At 57.3% G+C, this 24840-nt stretch overlaps 2 protein-coding genes and 1 long non-coding RNA gene across 7 annotated transcripts in view; all 3 read right to left on the bottom strand.

The window, feature by feature from the left end:
- Positions 1-304: 304 nt before the first annotated feature.
- On the bottom strand, positions 305-2890 carry LOC121348187. Its single transcript, XR_005954351.1, has 4 exons — positions 2767-2890; positions 2448-2525; positions 2280-2345; positions 305-1489 (listed from the first exon to the last, which is right to left on the bottom strand). It is a non-coding gene; the product is annotated as an uncharacterized LOC121348187 (long non-coding RNA).
- Positions 2891-10281: 7391 nt separating this feature from the next.
- Positions 10282-18569, bottom strand: FGF5 (fibroblast growth factor 5). Of its 5 annotated transcripts, XM_041427401.1 has the most exons (4): positions 17024-17802; positions 14682-14785; positions 11785-11888; positions 11174-11684 (listed from the first exon to the last, which is right to left on the bottom strand). In XM_041427401.1, the coding sequence occupies exons 1-4, from the start codon at positions 17340-17342 to the stop codon at positions 11570-11572; spliced, it is 642 nt and encodes a 213-aa protein (XP_041283335.1). In that variant the 5' UTR covers positions 17343-17802; the 3' UTR covers positions 11174-11569. The 5 variants fall into 5 exon arrangements, with proteins under 5 accessions (XP_041283333.1, XP_041283335.1, XP_041283337.1 ...); XM_041427399.1 differs by lacking the exon at positions 14682-14785 and having other exon boundaries at positions 10282-11295; positions 11400-11888; XM_041427403.1 differs by lacking the exon at positions 17024-17802 and adding an exon at positions 18500-18569 and having other exon boundaries at positions 11174-11888.
- Positions 18570-24311: 5742 nt separating this feature from the next.
- The window catches only part of PRDM8 (PR/SET domain 8), a 4636-nt gene continuing 4107 nt past the window's right edge, over positions 24312-24840 (bottom strand). The window contains exon 5 of the mRNA XM_041427348.1: positions 24312-24836. Coding sequence (XP_041283282.1) covers positions 24452-24836 — 385 coding nt within the window. The 3' untranslated portion in view covers positions 24312-24451. The remainder of the gene's footprint in view (positions 24837-24840) is intronic.

The following is a 24840-nucleotide window of genomic DNA, read 5'->3' as shown; positions in this document are numbered from 1 at the left end:
CACAGGGAAAAATCATTTTTAAAAATCACTTTGCGCCTAAAGCCGCAGCCAGAAATAGGATTTCGCCCTGGGACCTACTGCTAATAAATCACAGTGACAATGGAACGCTCAGAAAGGAGTTTTTGGGTCCTTAGGGCAAGACAAGCCCCCCCATCCCTCCCAAGTCTCTAGTTCCTGCATTTATTAATTTATTTTCATTAAGAGGCCAGGAAAGCACTCGGCTGGAAGCCTGAAGGTGTAGAGAGCAGTGAGACAGCAGGAAAAGGGCAAAAATATTTTCATTAAGAGGCCAGGAAAGCACTCGGCTGGAAGCCTGAAGGTGTAGAGAGAGCGCGACAGCGAGGAAAGGGCAAAAATAAGAACGAAGGGGGAAAGACAAAGGAGGTGACATAAAGTTGTGACAGCCGAGCACGGAATTGCAGGGGCAAAGTCCCTGCTCCCGAAAAGCAAGAATCAGGAAAAGGCATGAATCAGGACAACGGGCTGGAGAGGAAACCTGCGGGAGCACTGCTTGCACTGCCCCGGGCAGGGAGATTTGGGGAGCACAGGAGGCTGGAGGGGCAGCCCCACTGCCAGAGGGAGTTTTTGGCACGCTGGGGAACACGGCCCTCGTGTCTGCCAGCTTCCAGCGGGTCAGGTGGGAGCCCCAGGAACACCCCACCTCCCCCTGGCAGGGCATTTTGGGGGAATCCTCTGCTTGAAGCTCATGGCTGTGTGCAACCACCCCTGAGGCAGCACCTCCTCTGCCCAGCAGCCAGCCACAGCAGGATAAACAGTGACCCCGGGATTATGGAAGGGATGGAGGGGAAGGGCGCTTGTATTTCCAGCAGGAGAGCCAAAGGAGAGGAAGCAGGGAGCACCTGCTCAGTGTCACAGCCACTCCTGCCTCCCGGAGCACTCCTGCCTTTGCCCTTGGAAGAACTGCCTTTAGCACCAGGGCCACCTCAGAGAGAGGAATCCAAGCTCCAGCCTCTCCTGGAGAAAGGGACCAGAGGCACTGCTCCGGCTGAACACAACACCAAGAGCACGACGCTCCCAGGAAAATTCCCAAAAAGCCAAGAACGCAGGGCAATCCTCCCCCGAGCAGGAGAATATTGATGCAGCTCTGCAGAAAGTGGCAATTTTAACAGGAGCCAAACCAGCTGGGAGTGCAGGAGCAGCAGACGAGGCAGCAGCCATCCCCAGCATGTCCTCAGCTCCTCACTATCCATCGCCTTCCTGGAGTGCTTCCAGATGCTCTGCTCATGTAAAAAAACCCAACACCAACCTATTTCTCGCTGTCAAGACATCTCTCATCAATAAATCCTTCCCCACGTGTTCCACCTGAGGTTTTCCTTCAAAATAACGTGGTTTCCTTCCCAGACTGGCTTCCAAAGTGTAGGTCATCATCCCGTGGGTATTCTTCCAGCAGAGTTTGCTGCTCCTCTCCCTGCTAGGGGGGCCTGCAGGAAGTTATGGCTCAGTTCTCGTCCCACGCTCCCCAGTGATCCTGAGAAGGAAAAGTCCAACTCTTACTCGGAATCACTGCCACAGGTTTGGGTCACTGTGTTTCATAAATCACAGGGGATGGTCCTCAGCCTGCTGCAGCTGATTTGTCCAGTCCTGCTCTGCTCTGTCAACCCCCCAAACCACTCTTGGAGACCCAGCACTTGTGCAGGCCTACAAGACAACAGCAGTTTCTCCAAAGGTGCGTTTTCCATCGCACGTGCAGAGTAACCAGTGCTGAGGAACATCAGGGCTGGGCTCTGCAGGGAGCCAGCAGCCAAGCACAGACTCCTCTCCTCTGCAAGGACACAAACGGTGACAAAGGATGATGAAGCTGGGATACTCCAGGCCCCGAACCTGCCCAGTGTGCACCTGCAGCACAGAGCTGAGGCCAGGCAGGACACGAATCTACAGCCAGCACAGCCCCAGCTGCTCATTTCCAGCAGCAGCCAAGCACCCAGTGCCAGTGTCCCGAGCCACACTGGCAGCCCTGGATGGACTGAACAGCCCCACACCCGAACTGCCAGTGCCAGATCTCCCTGCCCTCCCAGGACACACCAGCCAGGAGTGTCTCTGTCTCCCAGTATCCCAACAGAGACCTCCTCACTCCACGCCCCATTCAGCGAACAGCCGAGCTGGGAAAGCCAAGACAAGAGACATTTCAAAAGCATCCCCTCCGTGATGCTGTCCAGGCGTGGGACAAAGCCCTTCCCACCACCCTGCTGGCCTTTTCCCACCCTGAGTCCCTCTGGGAAGGCAGATCCAAACCCAGGTCAGACAGCGACGTTTTCTACCTGCCAAACATCGCAGCCTCAAGCACCAGGAGCCTCAGGATGCTCTGGATCCCAATTCAGGGAACCCTGCGGGGAAAGCCAACTGGTTCGTGCACAGAGAAAATAAAAATCACCATTTTCAGTAGTTAACGCATCCACGCGAGTCACTGGCAAGCTTCACACACTTACAGTTTTACCAGGAGCGACAACCTCAGGTTCCTTCTCTCTGGAGCCCAGCTCCAAACGGGAACCTCCTCACGACAGCTCCTGAGGGAAGAGGAACTCGAGGAGCTCAGGAACGCGACTCCCTCCCTCCCCCGAGCCCTGGCTCGCCTGCCCGATCACCCGCAATGATTTTATACCACCTCGCTCCCCGCTTTCCCCCTTCACGTTAACAAACCAAACCCCGCGGCGCCGCCCGCAGCCCCCGCCGCGCCCTCACAGCGCCACCCCCGCTCCCCTCAGCGCCGCCGCCTGCTCCCCACGGCTCCTCCCGGTCCCCGCTCACCCTCAGCGCGGCTGCGGGCCCCACCGGCGCTGGCCGCCGTCGCTGTCCCCCCGGGCGTGCGGCGCTGCCGGGCAGGGCGGCTCGGGGCTCCGCGTCCCTCAGCGCCCGCAGCGCCGCCGCTCCCCACAGGGCGGCAGCACTGCGCGCGGGAACGCCACCGCGCATGCGCTTCATGGGGGGGCTGTTCCGCCCTTAGACACCACGTGGTGCGGGGCGTCTGCTCGCCACTGCGCATGCTCCAGTTTGCCCTCACTGAACATGTGACATGGTGGGCGTGTCTGATGTCAACGCGCATGCGCGCCGTGGCGCTGCAGTACCGCATTTCAGCCGGCAGGTGTCCCCAGCGCTCCCCTCGTGGCAGTGCGCATGCGCCGCTCCGTGTGCAGTGGCGCGGCGCGGCCGGCAGGCGGCAGCGGTGAGGCGCGGCGAGCGCCCGGCCCGGCCCGGCCCGAGCGGGAACACAGCGGGAGCCGGGACACATCCAGGGCAGGACGGGCTCGGGAACGGCTGGGGATGCGCTGAAACAGGCCTTGGCACAGCGGGCTCCTCCCTGCGGCAGCTACAGGAGCGCGGGAGGGCGCAGCTCCCAGCACCCCCTTCCCCAAACGCAGCCCTCCCGCGCGCTGTCCCTGCCCTGTACTCTTCTCCAAATCCTCGTAACGATTTCGAGATTAAATTGCCACAAAGGGAAGTAAATAATAAAATATTTCTGTAAGGGCTGTGTTGGGCTGATTTGGGAAGGGGCATTCACTCCCTGCAGTGCAAACCCACCCCAGTCCTCAGGGACTTCTGCCACCCAGCTCTGAGCCTGACCAGCCCCAAGCTCTGTCTGCAGCCCAGGGACAGAAGGACACTCCAGGGATGAGGCCCATTCCCAGCAAACACTCCCAGCACGGCACAGAGGCACCCCTGGAGCTGGTGTTCCATCTCAGCCACATCCCGGGGGAGGCTCGGGGGGCTCGTAAAAGCTCGGCATGTACCAAAGGCAGCGTGTGTGTCACCCTGGGCTGTCCCGGCTCAGAGCGGGGCACAAACCCTCAGCTGTGGCCGATCACTGACCGGGGTCAGCCTCACACACGGCCGGTCCGGTGCCGGAGGTTTCCCGCCCTGGATGAGGGCAGCACTTGGATCTGACACCATGGGAATAAAAAACTCCTGCTGAGAGCGGCCACCAGCCCAGGCCTTACTACAAGATTCTGCAGCGAACAGACCCAGCTCCTCATCCTTAATCTAAACCTCAAATACATTCCGCTAGAAAAATAGCAGACAGCACGTCGTGCACAATGATACAACAGAGCTAAAAGGAATAGAATATACGAGGAATGCAGCAGAATATACGAGGAGTAACAGAGGGTTTTCCATGAAAAACAGAGGTTTCTTTTTCCCCCTCATCTGCCTGGGTCTTTAGGACCAGATCTTGTCAATTGAGACACAGTGGAGCAGCTCTTAAGGCTCAAACCTCTCAAAAATTGCTGTTTGTCAGAGAACTGCGCCAGCACGGAGCCACTCCTGTGTGCCTGGATGGAAAAACTCAAGATGACAAAAAGTGATGTCTCTTCTCCCTCTCTGTGACCCATCACCAAAGCAGTTGTGTCCAACAACACAACTCCTCAAACCATTTGTGAGGAACCCAGCCCTCCCTGGCACACCCAACGCAGCAGACATTGAGAAGGGCAGGAAAAACTCAAGCTTGGAGGAGGAAAAATTAGACAACTCTGTCCAGCTTCTGGTAAAACCGCTTTGATCTTTTGTGGGCTAAACCTACTGCTCTGATTTTCTCTAAAAAAAAAACCAAAAAAAAAGCCCCACAGCCTAACCCAGGTCACAAGTTTTAAGAAAATGTCAAGTACTCCAATGTGGTGCCCGTGCTCCCTGGATGTGACCCAGTGCCAGCCCTGCTGCCTTCCCCCTCCTCTCAGCGGCAGGATAAAAAAATAAAACAATTTAAAAATGAAATTTCAGCCCTGCTTCTTTCTTAGTTAGGGATCAAGCCTTGTGTCACTGCAGAGACAAAAATTATGTAGCATCAGAGAGCATGGAAAAGTTCAGGGGAGAGCTACACGCTGCCTTTCAATTTAGGGATAGTTGGGCATGCCTGAAAGGCCTGAACAGAAAATAAAGTAAAAAATAAAACAAAGAAATAAAGTAAAAAACTAAAGTAAAAAAAATAAAATAAAGAAAATAAAATCAGGAGGGATTTTAATAACACAGACCCTGAGCTCCACGCCTCCTGCCACTGTCCTCCTTTGATGGCCTGGGTCTTCCCAAACACAAAAGAAGAGTTCTGAGACCAGAACAAGCCCTCTGGAGAGCAATTCCCCAGCCCTGTGCCACTGAAAGAAGGCTGAGAAAGGAGCCCTGGGAGAGGGCAGGTGCTTCCATCCCTGGGCACAAGGCAAACAGCCCGTCACCAGGGCAAAAACACAGCAGCCAAGGAAAAGAAAGGACAAGGAGAGGGCTGGGGGACCCACGAGTGCTGCAGAAGAGCAAGAGCCAGGAGCTAGAAAAGCACAGTGGAAATAAGCACCAGGTTTCTGGGAGGCAAAAAAAAGCAAAACTGCAGGGAACAGCAGGTGAAAAAGGAAGAGGCTGCAGGAACAAATTAGCAGAGGAAAAGAACACAAACCCCAGCTGTCAAGTCAAAGCAAATGCATTTGTTCCCAGCCCTGGTACTCAGGCAGCAACGATGAAAGACACTTGACATCAGTTTCTCAGAAGCATCTTTTTTAACTACTTTCCACAGTGGGATGGCAATTTGGACAGGGGGAAAAAACCCTCTAGCGGGCTGGCAGCCTGCTTTGGGGCAGAAAAACCCCAATTTGGGAAGGAGGGGAGCTATGAATAGGAACCTCTGGGTATGCCTAGTGGTCATCTGCCTGTAGCTTACAACAGCTGCTCCCCACAAGACTGCAGCCCTGAGCTGCTTGGGCTTTCCCTGCGTGCACAACAGCCCAAATCTGGTGCTTTGAGTGTGTGTGTTCCTTTGGTGGAGAGAGCTGGAAGCAGGCACAGTCATTGGAGCATCCCTGCCTCAGGCACAGCCAGCCAAAAAGAAAAAGAACCACCCCAATTCTTTTGAAACCATTTTTCTTTCCTTAGTATTTAGCTGATCTTAGCTGGAGTTCACACTTTCTCCATGGCTATTTTGCCCAAAGAACCTTCACCCAGCAGACCACGAACTGCAGGAATCCACAGGCCTTTTCCCAGATTCCAGTTTCATTTGCCTGAGGATCCATAAGAGGATGACAGAGCACCCCTGTAGAAAGCAAGCACTTAAAAACATTTGAGTCATTTAAGCCAAATATTTTCCCCAAACTATGAAGAAAAAAAAAAAACCAACAGGTAAAAAGTGATGAAAATTAGGTTAAATGAATGAAAATTAAGTTAATTAATGAAATTTATGAAATTAATGAAAATTAAGTCTTATGTTGATTATTGTAACACACCTCCAGGTGAGAAAACATTCCCGCCAGCCTAACAAATCCCCTCTCTACAGCACAAGGTAACCAAACACCTAAGCCTCCTTAAAAGATACTTTTCATTTTATTAGTAATATAATTACTAATTATAGCACCTGGAATTATGAAAAAATGCTTGGTTTCTGTGCTTGAGGGATGACTTGCAGGCCCAGTGACCCGAGGGGTCCCCAGGCATAAACCCTCACAATTTGATACCAAAACCTATGGGCAGACATCTGTGATACAAATGACACCTGTGATACCTCATAGCCATGAAACAAACACCTGCCAGGCTTGTTCAGAAGCCTGGGCAGCCAAGGCTGGGAATGATCTCAGGATTTCCATGTCACTCCTGGATTAGCCTGGAAGCACACACACACACACAATGCCCATTTCTGTGCCAGGATAAACTGTGCCACCCAGCAACCTGCCCCTCCCTGCACGGCTTGGAAACACATTAAAAAGCCAGGGGAAAAAAAAAACAAAATAAAGCAATTAGAGCAGCATCACCTTAATATTCTGCCCAGTGATGGACAGGAAGAAGAAGAGCTGTTCTTGCAGCTCTCCCAGTTCTGGACCAAGGGTTTCAAGCAGCCAGTATCATCCTCAGCTGGAGCTGTGGGAGGCTCCCTCCTTCCTTCAGCCATGCAGAGGCCTGAAGGTCAATTATTCAGATTATATTTTGGTGGAATCACTTGGCATAACACCCAGTGCACAACTTAAAATGAAATGAACAGCACCATTTTCTCCCTCACTTTTAATTTTCCAGTTTAGGGGTCCTCCTAAAAACAGGGTTAAAAAAAAAAAATAGAAGAAACAAAGTGCAAGACATTCTTTTAACAAGTGTGCCACAACATCTGCTTTCTAAGCAGAACACTTTTTCATTAGAGCTGATTTCTTTCCTAGGAATCTGAATTTAAATGTGCCAAAGTGCATCCAGGAGGGGCAGGTGTTTCTGAGCCCACACCTCGCAGCTAAAGGATCAGAGGAAGGGTGGCACAGAGGGATCCAAAAGCACCCAAGTGAGGTCCAAGCTGACCCAAGTATTTGGGCAGGATTATTTGAACCCTAAGTGTTCTGCAGCTGCCCCAAGCCTGGAGCTGGCAGAAACAAGATGAGCTCCCCCCTCCTGCCCCATTTTCTGCCCTCTCTGGCCAAGGGAGGGTCACACAACGCCAGTGATGGCAGAGAAATGGTAAGACCTGCCCAGTGCCCCCAGGATGGCTGGCACCAGGGTTCCCTCCCTCCCCTGGCTGATGGAACTCAAGCCCAGGTGCAGTTTGGATCGGTTCCATCTGGGATTTCAGGAGCACAGCCCAGCTTCGCCGCTTGCCGTTCCTCTCCCTCCGCGTTTGCCCAGCAGGAATATTGCTGGGTTCTGCATTACACCCCAAAGCTGGAGCCCTGGGAGTGCTGCTGGAACCCACAACACCCTGCCCTGGCCAGTCACCCCTCCTCGTTCAAAGGCCAAAGGTGAGCACAATTCCTCAGGAGAATGAGGTCTAGCTATGGGAGCCTCCTTGTAACCGAGGCTGTTCACTCTCAGGTGCTCCTAAAACCATTAAACACAAGTTTGTCCACCAAAGAGGACACAGGATGTCACTTACCAGCTGGCTCCTCTCTGTCTGGACCCCAGCAGCCCCTCTCCTGGGTGAGCAACCCGTGGTCCTGTGTCCCAGCTGTGGACTAAAACACTCCCATTGTTTTCCTTGGGTACGTTCAGGGTGAGATTAGACAGCACTTGGAGCAACCCAGTCCAGTGCAAGCTGTCCCTGCTCATGGCAGGGGTGTGGAATGAGATGATTTTTAACATCCTTCTCAAGGAAAACCATTCTGGGATTCTAGGATTCTGTGAAGAGTCAACCCTGCGTAATATTAAAAAAAAAAAAAATTAAAATGCATTTTAAAAAAATCAGTTTTTGCCTGAATAAGGAGCTTGAAACAGGATAGCACATGAGGCATGGCAATAGCTGAACTACGCAGCACACGTAGTTCCTGGCCCACAAATGCTACCAAAGACGTTTGACACATGCTATTAAATTATGCCATAATCATCCCACAGCAGCAGAAAAAAGGGAAAATTACACAGGACAACGAAGCTACTCAGTGGCTCCACCGTTCAGCAGCTATGCTGACAACCCGAGTGCTATAAAAATGTTTTTTAGCTCCTCGTAGCAAGGTCCCCCCCAAACTACTATTTATGGCAGCAGTTAATGTATTTTCCTCAAGAGGCCAGGCAGGCACACAAGTTAAGTGTTTGAAGACGTACACGCCAGGGAACCGGAGTGGAGAAAGGGCAAGAACAAAAAAAATCAGAGGGAACCAGGCGCAGGGTACGATAATACGTGGCTGCAAAGCCCAGAATTCCCGGGGCAGACTCCGTTTTCACAGCTGCGGAAAGTGTGAGAAGGCAGAGCTCAAAAAAAAAAAAAAAAAAAAAGGAAAAAAATTAAAAAGCCCAAAATTGCATAAGCTCTGCCTGAGCTGCCCTTGGCAGAGACTTTTGGGGAGTGCATCGCCACAGGGCTCCAAGGCTTTTCCAAGGGGAGCGGAGTCGCGCACGGAGGAGCGGGGACGCACCGCAACAAGGCAAGACATCCCGGGGAGAGCACCGCGCACCTGGTGACAGCGCCCACAGCCGCACAGACGCCCGCTCTTCATTCCCCGGAGCCCGGCGCCTTGGCAAGCACACACCTGGGGGCCGCAGCTTGGGAAGGAGGGCGCAGGTGAAGCCCTTACCTTGGGGAGCCGCCCCAGGAGCGGAGGATGCCCCGCTCCTCCCGCCGGGGTTCCTCTTGGAGGTGGGTTTGGGGGCTGCGCACAGCCTGCCCTGGTCACAGCCCTGCCCCGGCCCTCCCGGAGACCCCCGAGGCGCCCTTCAGCTCTTACATTTGTTAATTGTCCTTTTCTCACCTGCCCAAACTCGCCAGCTCCATAGGAAATCCTCTTCCTCTCGCTCTCCTGCTAAAGGATGCTCCTTTCAAGCCAAAGCCTCCGTTTGTGTGAGGACACACACAAATCCTCCTGGGGCATCTGGAACAAGACATACACCCCTGGCAGGGGTGACTGCAGGGTGAAAAAGGATGGGAATGCTTTTTTCCTCTCAGAAGGTCAATGACTGTCTCCAAACCAAGGAGCTGGGGGACAGTGCCAGCTCACTGCACTCCTCACATCTCCCTTCCCAGCTCCACGTGGATTTGCACCTCCTCTGAAGGCAGCAATTGTCTGGAAAGGAACTTGGGAATCCTCTTGACCTTCTTGAGTTTCTGGATTGTTCTCCCCAGCACTGCAGTGGTCCCTCTGAGGTAGTTGAAAAGTGAGAGAGAAACAGAAAAAACACTCCCAAAAAAAAATAGTTTTAAGTTCAAATTGAACAGAAATATTGACCACATTCAAGGCCTTCAGTCCCCTGCTGCTGAGCAAGCACAGTGAATTCCCCTAAAGAAGAGTGTCCAGCAAGAACAGGGAGTGTCTGCTGGATTCCCTGAGCCTGCTCTCCCCCTGGCACAGACCTCTTTGCTTCAATAGCACGACTAAGTTTCAGTTATTACCACAACAGCAAAACACCAGCTTTTGGGGTTTTTCCCCCCCCACTTTTCTGTAAAAAAAAAAAGATTAAACCAATACCTTGTTTCCTCTGAAGGGATGCAGGCCCAGCAAGACCAGCACATTCACTCCTCCCTTACCTGCCTGGGCTGGGGCAGCACCCGCAAAGGCTCGGATTCCATCAGCTCATGGAGATGCACTGAGCACCAAGCACTTGGATTCTGTCCCGGCACAGTCAGACAGCCCAGCTGGAAGCGACGGGGAGTGCAGGACACCCCTGCTCGCCCAGAGGAGCCCAACACCCCGGGGCACAGCCAAGGGAGCTCACCCATCCCTTCAGCTCTGCTCCAGCCCACCACCGACACCGCCCGGCCAGCCCCACCCCGACAGAAATACACGGAGCAGCCATGCAGCACTGGCTTTTTCCTTCAGGGGAAGAGAAGGAGGCACGGAGAAGGCAAGAGATGACACGGCCAGGTTATAAAATTAAACACAGCAGTTTTATTCCAGCGTCCCCATCCATCCTCGCACGTGGAGCACGCGTGTCCGGCCTGGGGCTGCCAGAGGATGGCAAAGGCAAAGAACCACGATCCCAGTGTAGGAAGCCCATGATCCCAAGCCATTTGTACCACAATCAGATGCGGAGAGGAGGCTGATTATTGCTGCTGGACGCTGGCAGGGCCCAGGTCCTGAGGGGCTCTGCCAGCCTGAGCTCCTGTTAAGGCTTCACCGGTGAGGTTCAATGCTACCAGTGCCTGTGCGTACAGCAGCACTGCTCAATGCCCACTGCCAGCTCCATGTGCACAGCTACCCCCCACATCACACCACGACCGAGAAACAATTCCACATCTGGGCTGCCAGCGTGGGAGAAACGCTCCCCAGGGGACAAGCAGCTGTAACAGCGTTTATTGCCACATCGCCACGCTCGCTGAGGAACAAAAACCTTGCTCCCTGCCTCTGCAAATGTATTGAGAGCGGTAAAATAAATCAGCAGCAAAAAACCATTGGACAAAACCGGTGGGCACCTGGGGGCCACAGGCATCTCTATCCTGTGGGGATACCTGCGGGGGGACTCCTCCAGGGAGCGGGAATGCCCCGGCACCGGGGCAGAGGTATTTTAAAGCAGGCATCGAATCCGTACTCGGATGGACAGGAGGAGACTCGCTCCTCCAGCTGTCCAGGGAAGAACGGGAGAGAGTGCCGGGAGCGGGCTGCAAACAGCCACCCCGCCCCGGCCTGTGACCCCCACAGAATAGACCCGCACGTCTCTTATTGCCAACAAAGGGTTAAGGACCGCCCCGCAGCACAGGTAAGGCGACAGAGTTTGCAGGGCTCGGTCTCCGGGTTTAATCTGTGGAAGGGAAGAGCTGGCTTCCAGGAGAAGGGAAGGGGACAGACCTGGATGCACGGTGCCTGAGGTATGGTCGGAGGAAAAAGTGCAGCAAGAAGGAGATGCAAGAAAAACAAACAAAACCGCTTGGCTCTGAACATCTCTCTCGCGTGAAGATGATTGTCAAAGGAGTCACTAGTGAAAATAAGGTAGGAAAATAAGTTGGCTGGAGAGGTACCTTCCTGCTTCTCCCAGCAACAGAACGCCAACCCGAGGCCCGTCCAGCGCTCTCAGCTCACCGCGGCAATTCTCTTGGGCAAGCCCGAGCCGCTCCCTCTGGGACCTGTCTGGTGAGGAGCAGACCTCGAGGCCGGCCCAGCCGCCCGGGAGCTCCCGGTGTCCACGTGCCGAGGGAGACACGGTCCCCGTGGGCTCAGCTGCCCCATCCCGCGCTAGCCAAAGCGGAACTTCAGCCGGTACTTGCCGGGGCTCCTGCGAGGCGGGGACGGAGCCGCCTTGGCCTTGGGCGGCGGGGGCTTCTTCTCGGGGAGGGCGACGGTGAAGGCGAGCTCGGGGGGCTGCGGCTGCCAGAAGCGGGGCAAGAAGTGCGTGGAGACGTGCTGGGGCCGGGCGCGGGGGCTGCAGCCGCGCTTGGCCTTGCCGCGCTTGTTGAGCGCCACGTACCACGGGCGGCCCGAGCGCGGGCTGCGGTGCACGGCCGAGGCGTAGGTGTTGTAGCTGTTCTCCTGGAAGCGCTCTCGGAAGTGGCAGTCCACCGTGAAGCGAGCCTGCGGAGGGGGGGACACACAGGGGACACCGCTGGAGAGGGCCGGGGGGCAGCTGTCCCCCAAAGCCGGCCCTACGGAGCGGCTGGAAACACGGGGCACCAACACCGAGGGTGCCAGGCACCTGAGTGCTTGGAAAACCCCCGGGGCAGATAGCTCAGGAGCTGCTTGCCAGCCAGGTTTGGGCTTTGCTGGGAATAAAGGCATTCCAAAGCCAAAGAGCAGAGCCCAGCACGGCACCTGCGTGCCCACAGCCCCGGGATCCCCGTCTGTATCTGCTGGCAGCCCCTCCCCAAGATCCCGCCACGCTTTAACCTGATGGCAGGCACGGAACCTGGTGCCCCAAAAGCTCCCCCAGCTCCATTTCACAGCAACACCTCCACACCACTGATGTGAGAAGATGCTAAGCTCTCCAGCTCCAAAACCAGCCACCCAGAACACATCCAGCAGGGCTTTGTGACCGGTGACCACAAGGAAAGCACTCAAAAGCCCAGATTTAACCCAAGAGGTTGAGCCTTACAGCACAAGTGACAGAGCCCACAACCTGCCACACACATTCTGCCTCACAGCACTTGGAACTAGGCCTTCTTTAGCTTGCTGATCCCAAGGGACATCACCTCTGTGGCTCATTTCTGCTCTCCCCACCTTCCTTCTCCCTGCTGTCTGCCCCATGCACAGGCCTTCACCTTCCCCAGCAAGGCTTGGCTGGCCCTCTGTGCTCCCTGAAGCCCCAGTGCTCAGGCAGGATGTCCCACGAGCCTGGGAAGCGCCTGCCCTGCCCTGGGAAGCGCACCAACTGCTGCCTCACCATCATCCTGTCAGACTTGCCCAGGTCCCAGCCTCTCAGCTCATCACTGCACCGCTCCAGCCTGGAAAAACCCATTCTTTCCCTGAGAAAAAATGGGAAAAAATTTCCTATAGGGAATAGGACGGGGGGGCAGCCACAGCACGATGGCTGGCATCAGACTCGCTCTGCAGAGCTCCAGAGCAGTCCTGGAGTCAATTAAATGTCAAAACCTAGTTGAGCAGAGGTTTGCCCCAGCGAGGAATGCGGCGTTGTGGAAGCTCCTGGGAAAGGAGAATTACCTGGGCAAATCTGTCCCCCCGGAGTCCGTGCTGGACAGGCACAACACCCCTCCCACCCGCTCCGTGCTAAAAATGGACAAACAGGAGAGCGAGGATTTACCAACGAGGAAAAAGCCATCTGTGCACGCAACTGATAATTGCCGGGATATCTGTCATCTTCTGAAGCTGGTGCCTCTAAAAATGAACCACTCGGTAATTTAATTAAGCTGGCATTAAAAAAAAAAAGAAAAGAAAAGAAAAGGAGGAGGAGGGAGTCTGTAAAACCCCGAGCTGGGATGGAGCAGGGCCCGAGAGCGAGTTTTGAAGGAGCCCAGATTCCTGCAGGAATGACTTTAGTCTGGTTCAGCCGAAGCCCCCGGCCTGACTCCCGTATCAAAGCGCTGCCCTGAGTGACGGGCACAGGACGTGCTTTGTGCTGCTTGGAGCTCATTAGGCCATGAAATAACCTCCATCCTGCCAGCGCAGCAAAGAACAACAGATGCTGGGTTTGCATTATTGGCATTGTTTAGCCCAGCAATCTTTAGACATTTGGGTCAAGTTTCTACAAATTTGCAGCTTTCACCCGAGCGGGGCACCGTGTGTCCTCACCCCTGCCCTGACCCTCCTGACTGAGGTCCCTCTCTGGCCCTGCTCTTTGTGTCTCAACAATTAACCGTGCACCAACGAGGCTTGATTTAATTTCTGCCTGTGCCAGGGCATAAATCAAGGCTTCAGCTCAGATAAGAGGCCCATTGTACGCCAGAGGGGAAGGCTCTGGAGGGTCCGGCCATCGCGCTCTGCCTGCTTCCCTCTCCTCTCCATCCTTGCCCTCTGCTCCTGCTCTGCCCCTCTGCTCTCACCTCATGTTTTTTCCTCCACGGAACCATTCCCCTTTTCCCCCAGATCCCATTCATGCTCCTACTTGATTCCTTAAAAGAAGCAAGCCATGGCTCACCCTTAATCACTAGGCTGCAGGAGCAAGACACCAAAAAGACTTAGAGGAGAGAGAGGTGAGTTCATAAATCCCCCTGGAAGAGATCTGCAAGCACAGCCGTGACATCCGCCCTGGCACCGGGAGGTTTGTCTGGGAGCTGCGGGGTGGGTACCAGCCTTTTCCCTTTGCCCAGCTCTCATCCCTGGCCGGGCTCTCCGGGAAGCACCTTCAGGGACAAGCTGCTGCCTTACAAATGCCCTTGGGTGCAGTGGCACATCCCACACACCTTTCAGAGGTGTGAGCACTGCGTTGGCTCAAACGGCCTCTGGAGCAGAAACAGGGAAGCAGCATCCTGGGGCTGAAACAAGCAGCGAAACCAGCTCACGGATTCATTCGACACTGAGAGCTGGGAAAAGCACAACAACCTGAGCCTCCAGGACAGCGCCCCGCGGAGAAAAGTTCCCGGGATCTCCCCACCTGCGCAGCCCGGACCTCACCTGCCGGGGCTCCGTGTCCCGGGGGGCAGAGCCAGCCCGGCCGCGGGGCTGCCGGCGCCGGGAGACATTTGGCCAAAGCCTTCTGCGCGATCTGCGGCAGCAGCGGCGGCTAAAAATAACCCTGCCGTGCTCGGAGAGCAGGCTCTGCCGCCGCTGCAGGCGCTCCAAGGCTCCGGGCAGGAAGGTGGGCTCGGGGGGCTGCGGCTCCGCCTGTCCCCTCCGTGCCTGCCAGCCCCTGCGGAGGTGCCACCAAGCCTGTCATACAGCACACGCACTGGTAAGGGTGGGGGGTTTACTTACACTTGCATGGAGTTTTCCTTTTTTTGACATCGCTAAAAATTTGTTGCTGAAAACTCCTCGTATTCCTACAATCCCCTGAGACACAGCAAATATTTCCAAAATACCTAGGATGACAGAAATCCCAGAATAAATCACAGTTCTTTTCACATCGGCGTGACAGAGAAAAAAATAAATACAGCTTAGTCTGACAGGTTTGCATTTCCTCTCCCACGTCCCTGCTCCTCAGCTGCCTGGCTCCACCCAGCTCCTGCTCCATCCCTCTGCCTCGCAGAGCGGCCTCCATCCACTCTGGGATGGATACGGGCTGGTGGCTGGGACTTGTGCAGGTTTTTTTTTTTTAAAGTCCCATTTTGGGGCACAATTCCTGGCTGGGCTGCGGTGGAGCAAGTTAACCCCTGGGGAAATGACCCACACCAGCCTGCTGGGATCAGAGCTGCCCCCCAAGCGTCCCACAAGCCAGCTGGGACTGGAGCACCTCTGAGGCTCCCTCACAGCCCAGCCTGGGGCACTGTGCAGCCCAGCACAATGGAAATAACGCGACTTTCCTGAGCCTGATGGGGATTCTGGCCCCTGATGGGGCACGCAGGACCTGCAACTCATCCGGCAGAAGAGCTGCAGCCTCCGAGCATCCCGCAGCAGCAGCACCCACGCACACAATGGAAATAACGCGACTTTCCTGAGCCTGATGGGGATTCTGGCCCCTGATGGGGCACGCAGGACCTGCAACTCATCCGGCAGAAGAGCTGCAGCCTCGGAGCATCCCTCAGCAGCAGCACCCACACCTCTCCTCCCCGGGCAGAGGGCCGGGCATCCCCCAAGCCCTGCCAGCTGGGGAGCAGCACCACATCCCCAGAGCACCCCCCTGCAGCCCGGGGAGCCGGCACTGCTGCCCAGCCGCAGCCCCAGGGGCCCTGTGGCCCCGGTCCCAGCGGGAGGAGCCCGCAGAGCATCCCGGCCGGCCCCCAGAGGGCCGTGGGATTAACGTGCCGGGAGCCACCACCGAGCCACGTTAAGTCCCCCAAGGCTGGGTATCGGATCACCACTTCCCACGTTTATTTTAAGGAGGGAGCGCATCCCCCTGAGGCACCCACGGCCCAGCACCAAGGGCCTGGGGGCACCTTGGGGGGGTTAGGGGCTGCCACACCCCTCGTGCCACGGGCCAGGAGGCTCGGCAGCCCCCTTGTCAAACACCTCTCTGTCCCCAGGGGCACCCCAAAGCCTCCTGCCCTTCGCGGGGTGGCCCTGCTGCCGTGGCAGACACACTCCTCCCGTTCCTTGGGGTTCCCGGGGTCAAGCCCTATTTCCCAGAGGCCAAAACCCCAGAGGGTTTCCCTGCCAAAAGCCAACTTCTTCCTCCTAAGGGCCTCCTGAGTGCCACAGCCCGGCACAGCCCCGCTGTGCCCAGCCAGGGCTGGCTCTGCTCCCACGTGTGGAGCTGGTGGTGCTGTGGCCTTTCCGGGGGGGATAGCTCGGGTCAGGGAGGAAGGAACTGCACATAATTCAGGTCTCTGCAGGACAGCTGTAGCACCAAACTTCTGCCGGCCCTGCCAAGCCCCCTGTCTCCCAAAGCAGCCGTGGGGTGGGGGCCCCTTTTCCTGTGCATCCTCTGAACCCCTCCAGGCCACGTGCCTGCTGTGCCCATCGAGCTCCAGAGCTCCTGGCATTCCTACCCAGGGGCTGCTCTCCTGCCTGGGGCCACGGCACGGCCTGGGCCCCAAATCCCTCGGTCCTGGGCAGATGTGGCAGCGTGAGCGCTCCCGACAGCTGAGCCGCCAGGGGCACCTCGGGCCTGAGCCCTCGGGCTCCTGAGGGGATTTTTCATCCCCACCTGCCATTTCATTCCCTCCAGCAGGATATCATGGCATCTCCGACCGGAGGATAAGCCATGAGTTAGCACAGCTTTCTCTCAGGGGAACGTCAGCCTCAGTCCTATTTTTAAACCCAGTATTATCCTACCGCTGTGCTGGGAGAATGAGAATGCAGCGAGAGGGATGGAAAAGTCCCACGGGGAAAGGACCAGAAAGGGGCAGCATCTCCTGCCCCAGGTGCCCGGCGAGGGGCTGCGGTGGCAGGGCACACACCTCAGGCTCTCGCACATCCCCAGGGGCTCACTTCCCCGGGCCGGGCAGCACTTCCCGGCGGCAGGCCGGCAGCTCTCCCGGAGCCCGCAGGGCACAGCCCCCTGCACCCCTTCCCGGCCCGCCAGGGCTGCAGCCCGCCGCGGGCGAGGGCGACAGCGGCCAGGGGCTGTGTCAGCCCCGCGGCCGTGGGAAGACAGCACAGGATCAGGACAGGGATGCTCGGCGCCGGCAGCCCCCCCAGACCTCCCGCTCCCCACTCACTGAGCGGACTCGCGTCGTGGGCGCCGTCCACGCGGCCGTCGGGGTGCAGCTGGAGGTGGAAGCCGATGCCCACCCGGCAGTACAGCCGGCCCCGCCGCCGATCCGGGCGGCTCCGCGGGAAGCGGCTCGGCCCCGCCGCCGCCGCCGGGGAGGAGGAAGAGGAGGAGGAGGAAGACGCGGGGGCGTTGCGGCCCCGCTGCGCCCCGCCGGGCACCTGCTCTCGCCGGGCGCGGGCGGGCAGGGCGAGGAGGAGGAGGAGGAGGAGGAAGGACGGGCTCATGCTGCCGGCGGGCGGGAGGAGGGAGGGAGGGCGCCGCATCCCGCTCCGCTCCGAGCCCTGGAGGGGGGGACCGAGCACGGGGGGAGCCGGGCCGCCCCTCCCCGCTATTTATAACCGGGCGGCGGCCCCGCACCTGTGCCAGGCCCCACGCCCCCCACCACCCCCCCCATCCCCGCGGCAGATGCGGGGCTCGGGGCGCATCTATCTGGGAATTAACTTGTCCTCCTCGCCGGGACGAGGCCACGGGGCTGCGGGACCCTGGGGACAGGCTCGGGTTGCAGCCCCCCGCCTGGGGTTCGGGGGTGACACGGCAGCTGCGCGCCCAGCCCAGCCTCGGGCAGGGGGCTCGGGGCAGCCCCCGAGCCGCAGAGCTGCTCTCCCTCACCCACGGGGCCCGCTCGGCCCCTGGGGATAACGGGGGTCCCATCACCGCCCCCCAACGGCATCACGGCCTGCGGGAAGCGGGGTGGCCCTCGTCGGTCCACAACATCCTCCTCGGTTCCCGGGCAAGGGTACACGGCCACCGTCAGGGTGACCACACACGTCCCAGGTGCCCCCAGCACCAGCGGCCGTGCTCCTCCCCATGCACTAAGACAGCGACTGCACAGCACCGCCACACAGGAGACCCCGCAGCAGCAGCCCATCCATCCCTCTGGCACAACTCCGCATGGATTATGCCTTCCTCAGCTCCTGGGGCGGCTCCAGGTCCTCAAAGCCCCTGGGGAAACCTCACCTCTAGCAAAGCCAGGGCGGGCCAAAGGCGCCCTGTCCTGCCCGCAGCCCCCACTCCGCCCCTCGGTGCCCGCAGCGCTCCTGGCAGCCGGGGCTGCCCCCTAAAGCCCACCTAGGAACTGCCCCCCGGCCTTCCCAGGGGTGATCCCGGCTGGCGGGCTCATCCAGGCCACGCGGCCAGGGATCGGGTTCGGCAGGAAGGAGGCAGAGCCGGTGGCACGCCGGAGGGTGACCTTCGCCTCCCGAGGAAGCTGAAGGTCGGGGGCACCGAGGGGGACACGCACTTGAGGAGCCGTAGGCAGCCTGGGTGACACCTGGCACAGGCTGGTGCGAGCAGATGATCTCACAGCATTGCTGCCATTTCAGACCATTTCTCAGCACAGATCTGTATCCACGGAGCTATATGCACACGTGTTATATATAGACATGTATACATAGACAGCCCTATATATAGATGCACATACCTGCAGGAAGGTCAGGGCACCGAATCCTTGTTTACTTCTCCCAGCTGTAGTGGTTTGCCTGGCAAAAGCCATGACTTCCACTTACCCGCCTCCTCTTGAATTACACACACATGCTGATTCCCAATCCGGATCCACGAGGAGGATGAGGACCTGCAGGGCTTCCTCACCTCTGGAGTGCTGTTTGTGCCAGGCTTCCTGTGTCAGCACAGCTGAGGGAGGCACGGCCACCTTGCTCCAGGAGGCTTTCCTCTTGGGCATCTCGGTGTAAAGGCTGCAGCTGGTACAGGATCACGGCAGCAAAATCCCTGTTCTCCATCTGGGGCAGCAGAAAACACTTCTGCCCCTGAGGGTGAAAGGTGAAAGCAAAAACATTCACAGTTACCATCCTGGGGGTGACCGGACACAGCAGCAGCCCAGGAGCAGAAAAGAGGCACCTGCATGCCTGGGCCAGAGATATCCACTGTGAGAAAAGCTTCTGTGCCCAGAGGGTCACCAGCAAGCCCAGCCCCCTCAGCTTTGACCCTCCTGTCCATCCTCACAGTTTCCAGCAGCACTTCTGGTGCCAACCTGGCTGCCAGGCATCCTCTGCTCACTCACACTCCTGTTATTCCCCCCCACCCCCGCCAAGTGAAGAATTCCCTGACAACTCAAACTTCCAAGGCGGGGGGGGGCCACCAAGAAGGCAACCCCAGCCAGGTGGGCTTGCCCAGACTGCTCTCCAAGACCTGTTTTTGGAAGGAACCCCACTGCAGCGAGCACTCCTGACCCTTTCTGGGGTCCCAGTGAGGCAGCAGAGCCCTTGGGGCTCACTCATGGCCTGCACTCCTCTTTTCCTTGTTGTGGAATAGGACAACTGCAGGACAGCATTCCCCTTTCTCTGGGGACTCCCTCACCCCGTCAGAGCATCAGCCAACCCCCCTCCCCGTGGAGAGGTGCCTGACACAGGGCCCCGTGGTGTGCAGCGTGTTTTCATCCTCTTTTCAGCTGGGACCCTCCCAGAGCCCACAAGCAGTGCTGTGGGCATGGCCCGTGTGGCTCTGGGTGCCCCCTCTTTGTTCCCCTGCCTAACACATCCATTTCAAATACCCCTGCAGCACGGCTCAAAAAAAGCCCCAAAGAACACCAAGATAAAAACAGAGCAAACACGAGGTTTAAACCTAAATAAATAAGCAGACGTAACAGCGAAGTTCCTGGAGCAATTGTGTGTGATTGCCTTTGGCAGTCACAGCCCTCGCACACACAGCAGCAGCTTCAGAAGCCTAATGCTGATGTTATGTTATTTAAATTATTCAGGGCTCGGTTACAGAGAAAACTCAGCAAATGGAGAGGATAAGCTGTGTTTCAAGTGTGAAATTCCCCATTTGAAGATGAGAAGGACTCTTCTGAGCCTGTTTGATCTGCTGCAGAGCACCGGGCCTGCAAGCTGCACCACGGGAGCGCTCCCCCCTCCCGATGCCAGCCTGGCACTACCTAATTGCCACTTACAAATACACCAGGCAAAGCGTGGGGAGACATGAGCCCAGCCAGCAGAGCCTGGAAACAAAACCTTTGCAAGGAGGATGTGCCCCAAGGAGACTCACCACGGTCAAATGGGGATGGCTGGTCCCCAGGCCACCCTGCATGTCCCTCTGGAAGTGTCCCCACGCCTGAAACAGGGAGAGCTGCAGCTGCTTGAGGAGCTTTGCTGAACCAAACTGTCCAGCAGGAGGACGTGCCTTAAAACAGGTTAATTTAATCAGGATGATTGTCCACACCTGTTACCACAGGTGAATTTAATTAAGATGATTGCCCTCCTCTTAGTTAATTATGACCTTCAGGTGCTGGGGAAGCACAGGTGCAAGTGGTTAACGTGCCCCATGGGCACGGATGTCACCGAGATCACTCAGAAGCTACCCCACAAGCCAGGATAAGGAAAGAAAAATTCTAACAAGTGAAAAGCACTATCTCCTTAAATAAAGCTCAGAGCACGCCAGGCATTCCTGCAGTGTATCTCACAGAAACATCCCCCCTGCTCTTTGCTTTTTGTTTGTACTTGCTCTAAGCACACCACCAACACGTTCTGTACTGGGCCAGGTCTTTCCCCACGCCAAATCAGACCTCAGCAGCAGGGAAAGCAGGGAAGAAATACCGTACAGCTCATGTGACTTTCAAAACACGGGAACTGCTTCAGCCTTTCCTAGACATCCACAGCTGAACAACACGTTTTCAAGAGCTGGCTATTGCAGTGAAATCCTAGTAGCTGCTTTTCCAAATGTAACAGTTAGAGGTGAACTGGAGATAGGCACTGCACAAAGAGGAGCTCGGCCTCCTGGCAGCCGTGGCAGCAGATGTCCGTCTGTCCGGCACGCTGCTCGGCACCCTCACATCAGCACAAAACCCAGCACACAGATTTTGGGACGGCCTCCACAGGCCCAGAGGTTGTGAAAGCCTCGCTTGCACAGCTCTGTCCAGACCTAAGGGAAAGAACCCACGTGTCTTTCTGCACAGCCCGTGCCCACAGTTCAGGTGCCTGTGTCCAGCTGCCCGGTGCTAATCCCTTCCCAAACCTACACAGGCACAGCTCCTGCTGGCTTTGGCAGGAGGGGATCAGGCCCCGAGGCAGGCAGCTACCCCCAGCTCCAGCCCAAAGGTGCACAGGCTGGGCGTCTGCTGCCCCTGGCTGCCCGACTGCTGCGCCTTCAAACAGAAACCTCTGTGCGTGCAAAGCTGCCTTCTGCTCCCCGGGAACAGCATTAAAGTCAGGATTTGTTGGAATTACTATCATTGTTATGATTTGCAGTGTGGCCCAGCTACAGGGAAGATGGAGCAGTCTGAGTGCTGCAGGGCACAGCAAAGGGGCTCCCCAAATCTGAAGGCTGCTCGTCCTCATTCCCAGCTCCTACTTGCTGCTCCTCTGCAGCACAGCAGAGATGCCCCTTGTGGGTGGGTTTCAGAGGCAGATGCGTCTGTGGGCTCTGGCAGAGGCTTACAGGGGCAACTCTGTCCCAGAGAAATGCCCAGGCGGGAATTTTCTGGGCTGTGATGTCGGGTGAGGACCCTGCACGGAGGAAAGCCAGCTGGTGCCACAGCCCAGCCAGCTTCTGTGCTGTGCAGAGACACAGCACAGCATCCACCACGGACAGGGAAAGACATTTAAAGGAAAAAAAAAAAGGAAAAAAATATATAAAAGGGGAGATTTTCTTCCTTTTTCCCAAGCAGCAGAAATGTTGACAAAGGAGTAGTATGTGGCAATATGTGGCAATGGTACCCGTGCTGACCTGACCTGAGGAGAGCCAGCGTGGCTCTGGGGAATGAGGGACGTGCTGTGGCCAAGCCCTGATCCTAAATGGCCCAAGGGGAATTCTGTGAACCCTCTCCACAAAACACCCAACTCCACAGGATCATGGTACTACAGGACGTTCTGCTTGTGCAGGTAGCATTAGCTGGAGTTTCATTTATCACTTTGGAGTTCGATTTATCACTTTGGAGTTCGATATCCTATTTCAGCAGAACAAAGTCCTGGATTACATTTGCTAGTCTGTAGATTTTTGTACTTTTAGACAGAAACAGTGCAAGCTTTGTGTGGCAGTAACAAAGCAAGCACCCGCCGCACCACAGGTGCATTGTCTAACAGTGTTTTTAGGGGGGCTGATCCAACCCCAAAAGGAGAAATCCTGGGGCTCAGCGCAGTGCCTTCTGACAGAGCCACAAGGAACGCACAGAACTCACGGCGCTGCTGGGGCTGCCAGGGCAGCGGCACAGCACACGGCTGGGAAAAGCCATACGATATTTGGGGCAGATGGACGAGACTGTGAAACCTGCAGCTGTGGCTCCCGAGTGCACCTTCGTGCGGGGGAAGCACCATCCCTCCAGCAGCACCCGGACAAGCGCAGGGAGCCAGGGGCGGCACAACCAGCGCGGCCGCGGCGAATCTCCCCGGCTGCGGGCGGGAGCCGGCCCCGAAGCCGGCCCGGGGCTGCCGGGGAAGCGAAGCATCGCTGCCGGGGAAGGAGCCCGCCGGGGCCCCGGGCAGAGCCGCTCTGGCCCCGCGGCGGCCCCGCTAGGTGGCGGTGCCCACCCGCCTCTGCCGCCCCCGGCATCCCCGAGCCCGCCTCGGCATCCCGGGAACCCCCAGGAACGGGACGCGCGGGGTGGCACCGCTTCTAAGGAAGATCCACCGGGTAATCGGTGTCTCGCCCCCGCAGTTAACGGCAGCAGGTGAGGCTGTGCGTATTCCAGAGGCAGGGAATGAGAGCGGGGCGCCGCTTCGGATCCTGGCGTGGCTTGCGGGGATGGGCACGGCGCCGGGGCCAGCGCGCTGGGAGAGCGGGCAACATCAGCGGGAGGCTGGGCTGCCCGCGGCCGGGACTTCGCTAGGCTGTCCTGCGTGAGGCCCCCGGCGCTTCCCAGGACTTTAAAGGCTTTGCAGCAGGTCCGGGTACCCCGTGCAGACCCCAAACCCCAGGGCAGCCGGCGCCGCTGGCACCTGGACCCCGTTTACGTGGGGCTGTCACGCTCTGCCGTGGGCTCCTGCTGCACAGCTCCGGCTTTGGGATATTTTCCCGGCCAGTGCACCGGCACAGCCTCGGTGCCAGGGTGAAGGCAGCGTGTTGAAATGGGTTTCCCGCACATCCCCGGGCTGTGCATCCCCCGGTGCCCTCCCGTGCCCCCCAAAGCGGGGCTGGCACTGAACGCACCCGCTGCCAGGCTGTGCACCCCTTGTCTTGGTCCTGCCGGGAGTCCCTGGCTGCGATGCCACCACCCTGGCAATGCACCAGGACACAGGGGACCCAGCCCTGGCCCCTTGAAGCGCTCCCGAGGCACCGCGGGCTGGGTCCTGTCGCCCCAGAGAACCTCCGGGCAGCCTCCGTGGCTGTGCCACGCTGCAAGCCCGCGACCACCCACAGACGGGCAAAAAGAAAAACGAAATAAAGACAGGAAAGGAAAAAAAAAGAAAGAAAGAAAGGCAAAATGAAAGAAATTAAAGACAACCCAAAAGACGAAGGGGTGAGGAAAGACAGGATGGAGGAGAGAAATAAAGGCTGAATAAAACGCCGGACAAAAGCAAAGATGCACAGACAGACGGATGTCGGAGGGGCCGAAGGAAGGCAGGCGAGCAGGGAAGGGGAGCACCGAGAACATGCGCCGTGGCCGGGCTTTTCTGCCTTCCCCGCGGCCCGGGGACACCGCCGCCACCGCGCAGCCGAGAGCCCCCCTCGGTCACCGCCCACTCCCCCGCATCGATTAACGTCCAGGTGCTTTGAAGAAAATAAAGTCATTTATTGTCAAAGCATCCAACATACCCGGATAAACTATAAAGTTTAATAAATCTTTTTTTTCTTCTTTTTTTTTTTTTTTCCAGAAGGGCGAGGAAAAAAAAAAAAATCAAACAAAAAACCAACCAAACCCAAAGGGGAAAGGGAAGGTAACACGGAACTACCGAGACTCCATTCCACGGGCACCAGTGACACTCGGGGGAAGGGGCGCGGGCGGCGGGGCCGGACGGGGGTAGCGCCCGGTGCATGCAGGACCCCGGCCCGCCGGCCCCGCCGCGCTCCCCTCGCCCTTAGCTTCATATCCAAAATAAAAATTTACCCTGACATAGAATTATTATTACATCTAAACCATAAGTGCTTAATAATTTAAGTAGAAACGTATGACAAATGCATCAATATGCTGCAATATATGACATTTTAAAAAATGTATTTTTTAAGTCATTTGATTTGTTTTCTTTTTCCCGGTGCTTCTCTTTTCTCTCTCTCTCTCTCTCTCTCTTTTTTTTTTTTTTAATTTTTTTTATTTTACCTTAATTTTTCTGCTTCTTCTTCTTCTTCTTTTTCACCTCCTCCTCCTCCTCCTCCTCACCCGCTGCCCTCCCGCCCCTCCCCGGACTGTGGAAACGCGTGCATCGAAGGGGAAGGGTGGGAGAGGCGGGGGTCCCGGGCGGGTTCCCGGCGCCGGGGGGTGTCCCCGCTAGTTGTGGGAGGTCATGTGGCGGGAGAGGTGGTGGCGCTCGCGGAAGGACTCGTTGCAGATGGGGCACTTGAGCTTCTCCTCGCGGCGGCGCTTGACGAGGGGCTCCAGCGCGTACTCCTTCTTGTGGTGGGAGCGCATGTGGTAGACCAGGTCCGAGGTCATGCGGAAGGACGCGTTGCACTTGGCGCACCAGTTCTGAGCCGGCAGGCACAGCGAGGTGAACGACGGCGGCAGCAGCGTCAGCGCCGACGGCAGCTGCAGCTGCAGCGGCCCCGCCGCCGCCGCCGCCACCGCCGCCGCCGCCGAGCTCTTGGGCCAGAAGGCCGTGGTGTAGAGGAAGGGGCTCTGCTTGGGCAGCCCCCCGCCGCCGCCGCCGCCGCCCGCCG

This window comes from Onychostruthus taczanowskii, unplaced genomic scaffold (genome assembly GCF_017590055.1).
Source record: "Onychostruthus taczanowskii isolate IOZ18803 unplaced genomic scaffold, ASM1759005v1 scaffold114, whole genome shotgun sequence".
Classification (NCBI taxonomy): domain Eukaryota; kingdom Metazoa; phylum Chordata; class Aves; order Passeriformes; family Passeridae; genus Onychostruthus; species Onychostruthus taczanowskii.
Note: the sequence above shows the minus strand (reverse complement) of the source record. Positions and strands in the feature narration are given on the sequence as shown.

Excerpts from the sequence above, each read along its gene's own strand:
- FGF5 (XM_041427399.1), bottom strand. The coding sequence starts at position 17,342 with ATGCGGCGCCCTCCCTCCCTCCTCCCGCCCGCCGGCAGCATGAGCCCG. Across the intron at positions 11,889-17,023 it reads CCACGACGCGAGTCCGCTCA|GCTCGCTTCACGGTGGACTG; the intron begins GTGAGTGGGGAG and ends CCCCCTCCGCAG. Across the intron at positions 11,296-11,399 it reads TGCCCAAGAGAATTGCCGCG|TGACTCCTTTGACAATCATC; the intron begins GTGAGCTGAGAG and ends TATTTTCACTAG.